At 50.7% G+C, this 14926-nt stretch overlaps 1 protein-coding gene across 1 annotated transcript in view; it reads left to right on the top strand.

The window, feature by feature from the left end:
• huwe1 (HECT, UBA and WWE domain containing E3 ubiquitin protein ligase 1) overlaps positions 1-14926 on the top strand; it is a 316149-nt gene that overhangs the window by 161962 nt on the left and 139261 nt on the right. Inside the window, exons 26-29 of the mRNA XM_070869027.1 lie at positions 1857-1990; positions 3176-3294; positions 4954-5145; positions 12611-12827. Of these exons, the coding sequence (XP_070725128.1) occupies positions 1857-1990; positions 3176-3294; positions 4954-5145; positions 12611-12827 (662 nt within the window). The remainder of the gene's footprint in view (positions 1-1856; positions 1991-3175; positions 3295-4953; positions 5146-12610; positions 12828-14926) is intronic.

Below are 14926 nucleotides of genomic sequence, written 5' to 3' on the forward strand. Positions count from 1 at the left end.
GTTGTCTCCAATCCGCAATCCGGGGTAGAATTTCTGCACTCCAGCCCAGGATGTCCCAAACGGAAGGGTATTCCCGCAGTTCCAAGAGAGTTGGTACCTACCCAACTGGAGGAATGCTGCAGCAGCTTGATTTGTATTCAGCTTCGCTGCTCATCAAAACATTGAACTCAAATTTAAGAGGAGGGAGTAGCCTCCAGTAATGCAATTCTTCCCCACCTGAAACTCAAAATGGTGCACCAGGTTGTAAAGTTTAGTTTTCAGCTCCTCTTTGGAGGCATCTTAAGTCGTCCTTTTTGCCTTTTTATTTTTATAAATCCTCTCCCCTTTTCCCCCAATTTGCAAATGAGGATTTGCAAGTATAATTTCCAGCGTTGTGTCAGGGTTTGTGGACCTTGGATGTTTAGTTGAAGTGAGTGCCGTTGAAGTGAGTGCCACGTGATTCATAGTAATTTATGATTTCACCACGTCCGGTGGTCGTGAAAGGCGCTATATAAATGCAAGTCTTTGCTTTTAGTAGGCTCCCTGCTTTAATGGGTTTGACTGGAACAGTGGCCTGTCCGTTTGCAAGGCACGCAATACTGAGATGGATTTCTGGACACAGACATGCCTCTGGTGCACTAAGGCCTCGCCCCCCCCACCCCCTCCCTCCCTATCTCTAGCCCCCTCCAGTCCCTACACCCCTCCCCATCTCTGTAACCCCCTCCAGCCCCTATACCCCTCCCTATCTCTCTAACCTCCTCCGGCCCCCACAACCTCCCGAGATCTCTGCGCTCCTCCAATTCTGGCCTCTTGGGCATCCCCTGATTTCCATCGCTCCGCCATTGGTGGCCGTGCCTTCAGCTGCCTGGGCCCCAAGCTCTGGAACTCCCTCCCTAAACCTCTCCGCCTCTCTTCTCCTTTAAGATGCTCCTTAAAACCTCCCTCTGTGACCCAGCTTTTGGCCATCTGTCCTAATATCGTCTTGTATGGTTCGGTGTCAAATGTTGATAATGGTGCCTTGTTCCCACGCTCAAGGCGCGTTATAAATGCAAATTGTCTGTAACCTTGCTTCCCTATAACTCTGGGAACAGTCTCGGGTATTTGTGTATCATCAGAGGCAGTCCCTCGGGATCAAGGAATACTTACTTCCACTACTAAAGTGAGTTCTTTGGTGGGTGAACAGCCCAATACGAGAGCCACAGACCCTGTCACAGGTGGGACAGACATTCGTCGGGGTAAGGTGGGACTGGTTTACCGCACTGTCCTTCCGCTGCCTGCGTTTGGTTTCTGCACGCTCTCAATGTTGAGATTTGAAGAGCTCAGCGCCCTCCCGGATGCACTTTCGCCACTTAGGGCGGACTGGTCTTTGGGCCAGGGACTCCCAGGTGTCAGTGGGGATGTTGCATTTTATCAGGGAGGTTTTGAGGGTGATCCCTTGTAACGTTTCCTCTGCCCACCTTTGGCTCGTTTGCCGTGAAGGAGTTCCGAGTAGAGCGCTTGCTTTGGGAGTCTCGTGTCTGGGGGCATGTGGACAATGTGGCCCTGCCCAGCGGAGCTGGTCGAGTGTGGTCAGTGCTTCGATGCTGGGGATGTTGGCCTGGTCGAGGACGCTAACGTTGGTGCGTCTGTCCTCCCGGGGGATTTGCAGGATCTTGCGGAGACAGCGTTGGTGATATATCTCTAGCGACTTGAGGTGTCTACTGTACATGGTCCACGCCTCTGAGCCATACAGGAGAGCGGGTGTGTGTATTGTGTGTGTATGTACGCGCTGTGTAAATTCAGGTCCTTGCTCCATTGGTTTGAATGCCTCTTTAGTGCCACGTGGCGTTGGAAGTGAACTTGTGGGCTTGACAATTCGATGTCCCTGTTCTTTCCAGAGTGAAATCCGTTCCATATCTGTGAACCAGTGGGGCTCGCAGCTGGGCCTGAACGTCCTGAACAAGCTCAGCCAACTGTACTGCTCGCTGGTGTGGGAAAGCACAGTGCTACTGTCCCTCTGTACTCCCAACAGGTAAGCTCCACTGTGTGGCAGACTTGGCAAGCAAGGCGCTTAGCAGCAAGAGGGATTTCTTTACCACTCCAGGGACTTGAGCACAAAATAAAATCTAGGCTGACACTCCTGTGGCGTACTCTGGGAGCGCCGCACTGTCGGAGGTGCCGTCTTTCGGATGAGATGTTAAACCGAGGCCTCGTCTGCCCCCTCAGGTGGACGTAAAAGATCCTATGGCATTATTTTGAGGAGCAACAGTGGAGTTCTCCCCGGTGTCCTGGGGCCAATATTTATCCCTCAATTAAAATAACAAAAAAAAGATCTGGGTCATTATCACATTGCCGTTTGTGCGAGCTTGCTGTGCGCAAATAGGCTGCTGCATTTCCTACATTACAACAGTGACGACACTCCAAAAGTACTTAATTGGCTGTAAAGTGCTTTGAGACGTCGTGAAAGGCGCTATATAAATGCAAGTCTTTAAAAATCAACATTTTGCAGGGCTGTGGGGAAAGAGCAGGGGTGGTGGGACTAATTGGATAGCCGAGAGAAACAGGGGACGTCACCCTTGGTTTTACTGTAAGTAGATGCAGATTATCTCAAGTCTCAGCCTTGCAGTTACCATGCAGGATTCATTGTCCAACAATGTCTCCTTTAACACAACGCTCCAGGGGCCCCGAGCAGCCGGTGAGCCGGATTTTAAATTGGAAAAACAACGCGTGCACTGACTTTTGGGGCCCCCCCCCCAAAAAAAGGGGAGCATTGTTCCCCACACCAATGTTTTCCAAATGCAACTTTATTAACACAGGTTTATTGGGGTGGGGGGGGGCGGGTGCCATCTCAGAATATTTACAGTACCTCTCTAGTCCGGGACACACACATCTGGAAACATCCGTGGTTCGGCATTAGTCGGGCCTGTGGGAGAGGAGCGTTTATTTTTAAAGTGCCGCCCAATCTGTGTGTTTGGCGATGGGCTGGGGGCGTCGGTCAGTCAGTCAGTGAGTGCGCAGGGTGCCAGCACGCTCTCGCATGCACAGGAACCCGGGCGCTGTCCACGGGTACCGGTACGGAAGACCTCCCGTGGTTCGGGAAGTTCTCTTGTTCTGGCAACGGTCAGGCCCCGAGGGGGCCCGGACTGGAGGCGTGCAACTGTATACGTTTGCAGACGCAAGAGATGATGCGTGGCTTTACTGTTGGTTTTGGTTTCAGCCTTCCAGCCGGCTGTGAGTTTGGCCAGGCCGACATGCAGAAGCTGGTACCAAAGGAGGACAAACCTGCTACCGCCGCGACACCGGGCACCACCAGCGCCACCGCAACGAAGAGATCAGGTGAGCTGGTAACACGGATTCTACCAGGGTCGACAACTTGCATTTAGACAGAGCCTTCAAGTCGTGAAATGACCCATCGCACTTCACAGGAGCGATTATCAAACAACATTTGACACCGAGCCACATGAGAGATTCAGACACGTGATTCAGACACGCTTGGTCAAAGAGGTTTAAGGATCCTCCTGCTTTGGAGGCTGTTCAGAGAAGGTTCACTCAGTTGATTCCTGGGATAAAGGGTTTGCCTCGAACGGTTGGAACACTTTTGGGCCCTGTACTCATTGGAGTTTAGAAGAATGAGAGGTGATCTTATTGAAACATAAGATTCTGAGGGGGCTGGACAGGGTGGATGCAGAGAGGATGTTTCCCCTCGGGGGGGGGAATCTAGAACTAGGGGGCACATAGTCTCAGAATAAGGGGTCGCCCATTTAAGACGGAGATGAGGAGGAATTTCTTCTGGTGAATCTGTGGAATTCTCTGCCCCAGAGAGCTGTGGGGGCTGGGTCACTGAATATATTTAAGGTGGAGATAGACAGATGTTTGAATGATAGGGGAGTCAAGGGTGATGGGGAACAGGTAGGGAAGTGGACTTTAAATAACACCAGCCTTTCAGCTCCTGACTTTATTTAACTGAGAGTTCATGATCGGATCAGACATGATTTTATTCAATGGTGGAGCAGGCTTGAGGGGCCGTATGGCTGACTCCTGCTCCTGTTTTGTATGCTCTTGTTTTAAAGGAGGAGAGAGAGGTGGTGAGATTTACAGGGAGAATTCCAGAGCTTGTGGTCCAGGCGGCTGAAGGCACGGCCGCCAATGATGGAGCGATGGAAATCAGGGGGTGCGCTAGAGGCCAGAATTGGAGGAGCGCAGAGATCTGGGAGGGTTTTAGAGCTGGAGGAGATTGGAAATAGGGAGGGGGTCGAGGAGGGCAGGGAGGGATTTGAAAACAAGGATGAGAATTTTAAAATGGAGGCATTGACGGACCGGGAGCCAATGTAGGTCGGTGAGCGCGGGGGGGTGATGGGTGAGCGGGACTCTGAATTAGGGCATGGGGTGATGGGTGAGTGGGACTCGGTGTGCGTTAGGACACGGGGTGGTGAGCACAGGGGGTGATGGGTGAGCGGGACTGGGTGAGAGTTAGGACACGGGGCAGCGAGCACAGGGGGTGATGGGTGAGCGGGACTGGGTGAGAGTTAGGACACGGGGCAGCGAGCACAGGGGGTGATGGGTGAGCGGGACTGGGTGTGAGTTAGGACACGGGGTGGTGAGCACAGGGGGTGATGGGTGAGCGGGACTGGGTGAGAGTTAGGACACGGGACAGCGAGCACAGGGGGTGATGGGTGAGCGGGACTGGGTGTGAGTTAGGACACGGGGGCAGTGAGCACAGGGGGTGATGGGTGAGCGGGACTCGGTGCGAGTTAGGACACTGGGCAGCTGAGTTTTGGATGGGCCCCTGTTTATGGTGGGTTGAAGATGGGAGGCCAGCCAGGAGAGCGTTCAGTTAAATAAATAAATCTGGAACTTAAAGACTGGTGTTATTTAAAGTGACCGCGAAGACGTCGCAAAATTCCAACTCGTGCAACTGATTTTCTTTGTGTAAAGAAGTGCTTCCTTACGTGTCTCCCCCACCCCACCCCCTCGTTTTTTGGTTTGCCCCGACAGAAGCGGAGATGGAGGCAGCGGGCAGCAGCGTGGAGACCTCTGCTCAGGGGCTGTTGGAGGGGATCAGCCTGGACGGAGACACGCTTGCCCCGATGGAAACGGACGAGCCCAGCACCTCCGACACCAAAGGGAAGTCCAAGATCACCCCGGCCATGGCCGCACGCATCAAGCAGATCAAGCCCTTGCTCTCAGGTGAGTCGGGGCGGCGGGGGCGGGGGAACGCTTCCATCTTCCGATAGAACCTAAACGATCCGGTATTCAGGGGTCAAATAAAGATAGGTGCTGACAGTGTACGTCCGGGTGCACCAGCTGTTGTAGCTGTAATACCATTGCAGGTCCTCAAATCTGCCACCAAGCTCATGGTCTTCAGGGCTGTAGTAATACCCGCCCTCCTGTATGGCTCAGACATGGACCATGTACAGTAGGCACATCAAGTCACTGGAGAAATACCACCAACGATGTCTCCGCAAGATCCCCCGGGAGGACAGACACACCAACGGTAGCGTCCTCGACCAGGCCCAACATCCCCAGCATCGAAGCACTGACCACACTCGACCAGCTCCGCTGGGCAGGGCCACATTGTCCGCATGCCTCCCAGACACGAGACTCCCAAAGCGAGTGCTCTACTCTGAACTTCACGGCAAACGAGCCAAAGGTGGGCAGAGGAAACGTTACAGGGACCACCCTCAAAGCCTCCCTGATAAAGTGCAACATCCCCACCGACACCTGGGAGTCCCTGGGCCCAAAGACTAGTCCGCCCTCAGTGGAGGAAGTGCATCCGGGAGGGCGCTGAGCACCTGGAGTCTCGTCGCCGAGAGCGTGCAGAAACCAAGCGCAGGCAGCGGAAGGAGTGTGCGGCAAACCAGTCCCACCCTCCCCTTCCCTCAACCACTGTCTGTCCCACCTGTGACAGGGGCTGTGGCTCCCATATTGGGCTGTTCAGCCACCCAAGGACTCATGTTAAAAGTGGAAGGAAGTCTTCCTCGATTCCGAGGGACTGCCTATGATGATGATGAATACCTTGCATTAAAGGAAGACTTGGATTTATATAGCGCCTTTCACAATCACCAGACATCCCAAAGTGCCTCCCAGCCAATGAAGCACCTTGTTTTGGGGAGTGTAGTCACTGTTTGTTTTACTGTAAGAAACACGGCAGCCAATTTGCGCAGCGCAAACTGCCTCACTCAGCAATAAAAACACAAAATGCTGGACATCTCGGCGGGTCGGGCAGCAACTGTGGAGAGAGAAAAACAGAGTTAACGTTCAGCTCAACCACCCGTCGTCAGAACCCTTTGTCTGTCCTGGAATTCTCTCGAGCGCTCACTTGTGGGTTTTTTTTTCTCTCCTCCCTCCCGAAACCGGTGCCGGCTAGCTGGGGAACGTTTCCGTGTGAGTCGGCTGTCCTCGGTAACGATCGGGTTTTGGGGCCTTGCTGGGACGTGCCGACGGGCTGAAGTGGTTCGCTGCCCGGCCCTGTCCTGGCTTGCATCGGTGGCCCTGATTAAACAGGGGTTGCTGATTGATTGAACAGGGGTTGCTGATTGATTGAACAGGGGTTGCTGATTGATTGAACAGGGGTTGCTGATTGATTGAACAGGGGTTGCTGATTGATTGAACAGGGGTTGCTGATTGATTGAACAGGGGTTGCTGATTGATTGAACAGGGGTTGCTGATTGATTGAACAGGGGTTGCTGATTGATTGAACAGGGGTTGCTGATTGATTGAACAGGGGTTGCTGATTGATTGAACAGGGGTTGCTGATTGATTGAACAGGGGTTGCTGATTGATTGAACAGGGGTTGCTGATTGATTGAACAGGGGTTGCTGATTGATTGAACAGGGGTTGCTGATTGATTGAACAGGGGTTGCTGATTGATTGAACAGGGGTTGCTGATTGATTGAACAGGGGTTGCTGATTGATTGAACAGGGGTTGCTGATTGATTGAACAGGGGTTGCTGATTGATTGAACAGGGGTTGCTGATTGATTGAACAGGGGTTGCTGATTGATTGAACAGGGGTTGCTGATTGATTGAACAGGGGTTGCTGATTGATTGAACAGGGGTTGCTGATTGATTGAACAGGGGTTGCTGATTGATTGAACAGGGGTTGCTGATTGATTGAACAGGGGTTGCTGATTGATTGAACAGGGGTTGCTGATTGATTGAACAGGGGTTGCTGATTGATTGAACAGGGGTTGCTGATTGATTGAACAGGGGTTGCTGATTGATTGAACAGGGGTTGCTGATTGATTGAACAGGGGTTGCTGATTGATTGAACAGGGGTTGCTGATTGATTGAACAGGGGTTGCTGATTGATTGAACAGGGGTTGCTGATTGATTGAACAGGGGTTGCTGATTGATTGAACAGGGGTTGCTGATTGATTGAACAGGGGTTGCTGATTGATTGAACAGGGGTTGCTGATTGATTGAACAGGGGTTGCTGATTGATTGAACAGGGGTTGCTGATTGATTGAACAGGGGTTGCTGATTGATTGAACAGGGGTTGCTGATTGATTGAACAGGGGTTGCTGATTGATTGAACAGGGGTTGCTGATTGATTGAACAGGGGTTGCTGATTGATTGAACAGGGGTTGCTGATTGATTGAACAGGGGTTGCTGATTGATTGAACAGGGGTTGCTGATTGATTGAACAGGGGTTGCTGATTGATTGAACAGGGGTTGCTGATTGATTGAACAGGGGTTGCTGATTGATTGAACAGGGGTTGCTGATTGATTGAACAGGGGTTGCTGATTGATTGAACAGGGGTTGCTGATTGATTGAACAGGGGTTGCTGATTGATTGAACAGGGGTTGCTGATTGATTGAACAGGGGTTGCTGATTGATTGAACAGGGGTTGCTGATTGATTGAACAGGGGTTGCTGATTGATTGAACAGGGGTTGCTGATTGATTGAACAGGGGTTGCTGATTGATTGAACAGGGGTTGCTGATTGATTGAACAGGGGTTGCTGATTGATTGAACAGGGGTTGCTGATTGATTGAACAGGGGTTGCTGATTGATTGAACAGGGGTTGCTGATTGATTGAACAGGGGTTGCTGATTGATTGAACAGGGGTTGCTGATTGATTGAACAGGGGTTGCTGATTGATTGAACAGGGGTTGCTGATTGATTGAACAGGGGTTGCTGATTGATTGAACAGGGGTTGCTGATTGATTGAACAGGGGTTGCTGATTGATTGAACAGGGGTTGCTGATTGATTGAACAGGGGTTGCTGATTGATTGAACAGGGGTTGCTGATTGATTGAACAGGGGTTGCTGATTGATTGAACAGGGGTTGCTGATTGATTGAACAGGGGTTGCTGATTGATTGAACAGGGGTTGCTGATTGATTGAACAGGGGTTGCTGATTGATTGAACAGGGGTTGCTGATTGATTGAACAGGGGTTGCTGATTGATTGAACAGGGGTTGCTGATTGATTGAACAGGGGTTGCTGATTGATTGAACAGGGGTTGCTGATTGATTGAACAGGGGTTGCTGATTGATTGAACAGGGGTTGCTGATTGATTGAACAGGGGTTGCTGATTGATTGAACAGGGGTTGCTGATTGATTGAACAGGGGTTGCTGATTGATTGAACAGGGGTTGCTGATTGATTGAACAGGGGTTGCTGATTGATTGAACAGGGGTTGCTGATTGATTGAACAGGGGTTGCTGATTGATTGAACAGGGGTTGCTGATTGATTGAACAGGGGTTGCTGATTGATTGAACAGGGGTTGCTGATTGATTGAACAGGGGTTGCTGATTGATTGAACAGGGGTTGCTGATTGATTGAACAGGGGTTGCTGATTGATTGAACAGGGGTTGCTGATTGATTGAACAGGGGTTGCTGATTGATTGAACAGGGGTTGCTGATTGATTGAACAGGGGTTGCTGATTGATTGAACAGGGGTTGCTGATTGATTGAACAGGGGTTGCTGATTGATTGAACAGGGGTTGCTGATTGATTGAACAGGGGTTGCTGATTGATTGAACAGGGGTTGCTGATTGATTGAACAGGGGTTGCTGATTGATTGAACAGGGGTTGCTGATTGATTGAACAGGGGTTGCTGATTGATTGAACAGGGGTTGCTGATTGATTGAACAGGGGTTGCTGATTGATTGAACAGGGGTTGCTGATTGATTGAACAGGGGTTGCTGATTGATTGAACAGGGGTTGCTGATTGATTGAACAGGGGTTGCTGATTGATTGAACAGGGGTTGCTGATTGATTGAACAGGGGTTGCTGATTGATTGAACAGGGGTTGCTGATTGATTGAACAGGGGTTGCTGATTGATTGAACAGGGGTTGCTGATTGATTGAACAGGGGTTGCTGATTGATTGAACAGGGGTTGCTGATTGATTGAACAGGGGTTGCTGATTGATTGAACAGGGGTTGCTGATTGATTGAACAGGGGTTGCTGATTGATTGAACAGGGGTTGCTGATTGATTGAACAGGGGTTGCTGATTGATTGAACAGGGGTTGCTGATTGATTGAACAGGGGTTGCTGATTGATTGAACAGGGGTTGCTGATTGATTGAACAGGGGTTGCTGATTGATTGAACAGGGGTTGCTGATTGATTGAACAGGGGTTGCTGATTGATTGAACAGGGGTTGCTGATTGATTGAACAGGGGTTGCTGATTGATTGAACAGGGGTTGCTGATTGATTGAACAGGGGTTGCTGATTGATTGAACAGGGGTTGCTGATTGATTGAACAGGGGTTGCTGATTGATTGAACAGGGGTTGCTGATTGATTGAACAGGGGTTGCTGATTGATTGAACAGGGGTTGCTGATTGATTGAACAGGGGTTGCTGATTGATTGAACAGGGGTTGCTGATTGATTGAACAGGGGTTGCTGATTGATTGAACAGGGGTTGCTGATTGATTGAACAGGGGTTGCTGATTGATTGAACAGGGGTTGCTGATTGATTGAACAGGGGTTGCTGATTGATTGAACAGGGGTTGCTGATTGATTGAACAGGGGTTGCTGATTGATTGAACAGGGGTTGCTGATTGATTGAACAGGGGTTGCTGATTGATTGAACAGGGGTTGCTGATTGATTGAACAGGGGTTGCTGATTGATTGAACAGGGGTTGCTGATTGATTGAACAGGGGTTGCTGATTGATTGAACAGGGGTTGCTGATTGATTGAACAGGGGTTGCTGATTGATTGAACAGGGGTTGCTGATTGATTGAACAGGGGTTGCTGATTGATTGAACAGGGGTTGCTGATTGATTGAACAGGGGTTGCTGATTGATTGAACAGGGGTTGCTGATTGATTGAACAGGGGTTGCTGATTGATTGAACAGGGGTTGCTGATTGATTGAACAGGGGTTGCTGATTGATTGAACAGGGGTTGCTGATTGATTGAACAGGGGTTGCTGATTGATTGAACAGGGGTTGCTGATTGATTGAACAGGGGTTGCTGATTGATTGAACAGGGGTTGCTGATTGATTGAACAGGGGTTGCTGATTGATTGAACAGGGGTTGCTGATTGATTGAACAGGGGTTGCTGATTGATTGAACAGGGGTTGCTGATTGATTGAACAGGGGTTGCTGATTGATTGAACAGGGGTTGCTGATTGATTGAACAGGGGTTGCTGATTGATTGAACAGGGGTTGCTGATTGATTGAACAGGGGTTGCTGATTGATTGAACAGGGGTTGCTGATTGATTGAACAGGGGTTGCTGATTGATTGAACAGGGGTTGCTGATTGATTGAACAGGGGTTGCTGATTGATTGAACAGGGGTTGCTGATTGATTGAACAGGGGTTGCTGATTGATTGAACAGGGGTTGCTGATTGATTGAACAGGGGTTGCTGATTGATTGAACAGGGGTTGCTGATTGATTGAACAGGGGTTGCTGATTGATTGAACAGGGGTTGCTGATTGATTGAACAGGGGTTGCTGATTGATTGAACAGGGGTTGCTGATTGATTGAACAGGGGTTGCTGATTGATTGAACAGGGGTTGCTGATTGATTGAACAGGGGTTGCTGATTGATTGAACAGGGGTTGCTGATTGATTGAACAGGGGTTGCTGATTGATTGAACAGGGGTTGCTGATTGATTGAACAGGGGTTGCTGATTGATTGAACAGGGGTTGCTGATTGATTGAACAGGGGTTGCTGATTGATTGAACAGGGGTTGCTGATTGATTGAACAGGGGTTGCTGATTGATTGAACAGGGGTTGCTGATTGATTGAACAGGGGTTGCTGATTGATTGAACAGGGGTTGCTGATTGATTGAACAGGGGTTGCTGATTGATTGAACAGGGGTTGCTGATTGATTGAACAGGGGTTGCTGATTGATTGAACAGGGGTTGCTGATTGATTGAACAGGGGTTGCTGATTGATTGAACAGGGGTTGCTGATTGATTGAACAGGGGTTGCTGATTGATTGAACAGGGGTTGCTGATTGATTGAACAGGGGTTGCTGATTGATTGAACAGGGGTTGCTGATTGATTGAACAGGGGTTGCTGATTGATTGAACAGGGGTTGCTGATTGATTGAACAGGGGTTGCTGATTGATTGAACAGGGGTTGCTGATTGATTGAACAGGGGTTGCTGATTGATTGAACAGGGGTTGCTGATTGATTGAACAGGGGTTGCTGATTGATTGAACAGGGGTTGCTGATTGATTGAACAGGGGTTGCTGATTGATTGAACAGGGGTTGCTGATTGATTGAACAGGGGTTGCTGATTGATTGAACAGGGGTTGCTGATTGATTGAACAGGGGTTGCTGATTGATTGAACAGGGGTTGCTGATTGATTGAACAGGGGTTGCTGATTGATTGAACAGGGGTTGCTGATTGATTGAACAGGGGTTGCTGATTGATTGAACAGGGGTTGCTGATTGATTGAACAGGGGTTGCTGATTGATTGAACAGGGGTTGCTGATTGATTGAACAGGGGTTGCTGATTGATTGAACAGGGGTTGCTGATTGATTGAACAGGGGTTGCTGATTGATTGAACAGGGGTTGCTGATTGATTGAACAGGGGTTGCTGATTGATTGAACAGGGGTTGCTGATTGATTGAACAGGGGTTGCTGATTGATTGAACAGGGGTTGCTGATTGATTGAACAGGGGTTGCTGATTGATTGAACAGGGGTTGCTGATTGATTGAACAGGGGTTGCTGATTGATTGAACAGGGGTTGCTGATTGATTGAACAGGGGTTGCTGATTGATTGAACAGGGGTTGCTGATTGATTGAACAGGGGTTGCTGATTGATTGAACAGGGGTTGCTGATTGATTGAACAGGGGTTGCTGATTGATTGAACAGGGGTTGCTGATTGATTGATTGATTGATTGATTGATTGATTGATTGATTGATTGATTGATTGATTGATTGATTGATTGATTGATTGATTGATTGATTGATTGATTGATTGATTGATTGATTGATCAAACAGGGGTTGCTGGTGAGCAGTCGAGAGCGGGAGACTGTGTACCCCCATTTCTCTCTCTCCTCCCTCCCCTCCCCCGCCCGTGCCAATTGTAGCACCCCCTCTGCCCTCGCCATCCGCTACCCAAGATCCGAGATCGATTTCTATCTATCACGGTTGTTTTCTCTCGACTTTGCTTTCCTTCCCCCCCCCACCCCGTGTATTTAACAGCTATTTTCCTCCTGCCTTACAATCTCAGCGTCGTCGAGGCTCGGGCGGGCACTGGCCGAGCTCTTCGGGCTGTTGGTCAAGCTGTGCGTCGGATCGCCCGTGCGGCAGAGGCGGAGTCACCACCCCGCCACCACCACCACCGCGCCCACGCCGGCGGCTCGAGGGACAGCGTCCGCTCTCACCAAGCTGCTGACGAAAGGGCTGTCGTGGCAGCCACCGCCCTACACGCCGACGCCTCGCTTCAGGTACGTGTTCTCTCGCCCGCGTCGCCCGGCGGGTCTTCGTTCCGACAGCTAGGCGCCAAGTTGGTGTGTGCGCTGGAGGGACGATGAAAGGGTCCCGTCCATCGTGGTGGTTTGCTTCGTTAAAGGTGGTGTCAGCCCCTCGAGCCTGTTACATTAGGGACAGGAGGAGGCCGTTCAGCCCCTCGAGCCTGTTACATTAGGGACAGGAGGAGGCCGTTGAGCCCCTCGAGCCTGTTACATTAGGGACAGGAGGAGGCCGTTCAGCCCCTCGAGCCTGTTACATTAGGGACAGGAGGAGGCCGTTGAGCCCCTCGAGCCTGTTACATTAGGGACAGGAGGAGGCCGTTCAGCCCCTCGAGCCTGTTACATTAGGGACAGGAGGAGGCCGTTCAGCCCCTCGAGCCTGTTACATTAGGGACAGGAGGAGGCCGTTCAGCCCCTCGAGCCTGTTACATTAGGAACAGGAGGAGGCCGTTCAGCCCCTCGAGCCTGTTACATTAGGGACAGGAGGAGGCCGTTCAGCCCCTCGAGCCTGTTACATTAGGGACAGGAGGAGGCCGTTCAGCCCCTCGAGCCTGTTACATTAGGGACAGGAGGAGGCCGTTCAGCCCCTCGAGCCTGTTACATTAGGGACAGGAGGAGGCCGTTCAGCCCCTCGAGCCTGTTATATTAGGGACAGGAGGAGGCCGTTCAGCCCCTCGAGTCTGTTACATTAGGGACAGGAGGAGACCGTTCAGCCCCTCGAGTCTGTTACATTAGGGACAGGAGGAGGCCGTTCAGCTCCTCGAGCCTGTTACATTAGGGACAGGAGGAGGCCGTTCAGCTCCTTGAGCTTGTTACATTAGGGACAGGAGGAGGCCGTTCAGCCCCTCGAGCCTGTTACATTAGGGACAGGAGGAGGCCGTTCAGCCCCTCGAGCCTGTTACATTAGGGACAGGAGGAGGCCGTTCAGCCCCTCGAGCCTGTTACATTAGGGACAGGAGGAGGCCGTTCAGCCCCTTGAGCCTGTTACATTAGGGACAGGAGGAGGCCGTTCAGCCCCTCGAGCCTGTTACATTAGGGACAGGAGGAGGCCGTTCAGCCCCTCGAGTCTGTTACATTAGGGACAGGAGGAGGCCGTTCAGCCCCTCGAGCCTGTTACATTAGGGACAGGAGGAGGCCGTTCAGCCCCTCGAGTCTGTCAGCCATTCAGTGAGATCACGGTTGAGCTGTATCCTAACGCCATGCCACCCGCCTTGGCTCCATGTCCCTTCATACCCTTGGCTGGTAAATCAATTGCTCTCCTCTGATTTTAAATGATTGATTAAGCCAGCATCTAATGCTTTCTGTGGGAGAGAGTTGCACACTTCTACCACCCTTTGCGTGAGGGTGATTCCGAACTTCTCTCCTGAACGACCTGGCTCTAATTTAAAGTTTTTGCCCCTTTGTTCTGGACACTTTTCCCCCCCCCCCCCTGCCCCCACCACCGAGAAACAGTTTCTCTCTCGATCCACCCGATCGAATCCTTTAATCATCTCCAGCCCCTCGATCACACCGTCCCTTAATCTTCACTCAAGGGAATACAAGCCCCAGTTGGATCAATACTTCAAGGGAAAGTTACAGAACTGCGGGGAAAGAGCAGGGGAAGTGGGATTAATTGGATAGAAAATAGGTGCAGGAGTAGGCCATTCGGCCCTTCGAGCCTGCACCACCATTCAATATGATCATTCCCTCAGTACCCCATTCCTGCTCTCTCTCCATACCCCTTGATCCCTTTAGCCGTAAGGGCCATATCTAACTCCCTCTTCAATATATCCAATGAACTGGCCTCAACAACTGTCTGCGGCAGGGAATACAACTGTCTGCGGCAGGGAATTCCACAGGTTAACAACTCTGAGTAAAGAAGTTTATTCTCATCTCGGTCCTAACTGGCTTACCCCTTATCCTTAGACTGTGACCCCTGGTTCTGGACTTCCCCAACATCGGGAACATTCTTTCTGCATCCAACCTGTCCAGTCCCGTCAGAATTTTATATGTTTCTATGAGATCCCCTCTCATCCTTCTAAACTCCAGTGAATATAAGCCTAGTCGATCCAGTCTCTCCTCATATGTCAGTCCTG

This window comes from Pristiophorus japonicus, chromosome 32 (genome assembly GCF_044704955.1).
Source record: "Pristiophorus japonicus isolate sPriJap1 chromosome 32, sPriJap1.hap1, whole genome shotgun sequence".
Lineage (NCBI taxonomy): Eukaryota > Metazoa > Chordata > Chondrichthyes > Pristiophoridae > Pristiophorus > Pristiophorus japonicus.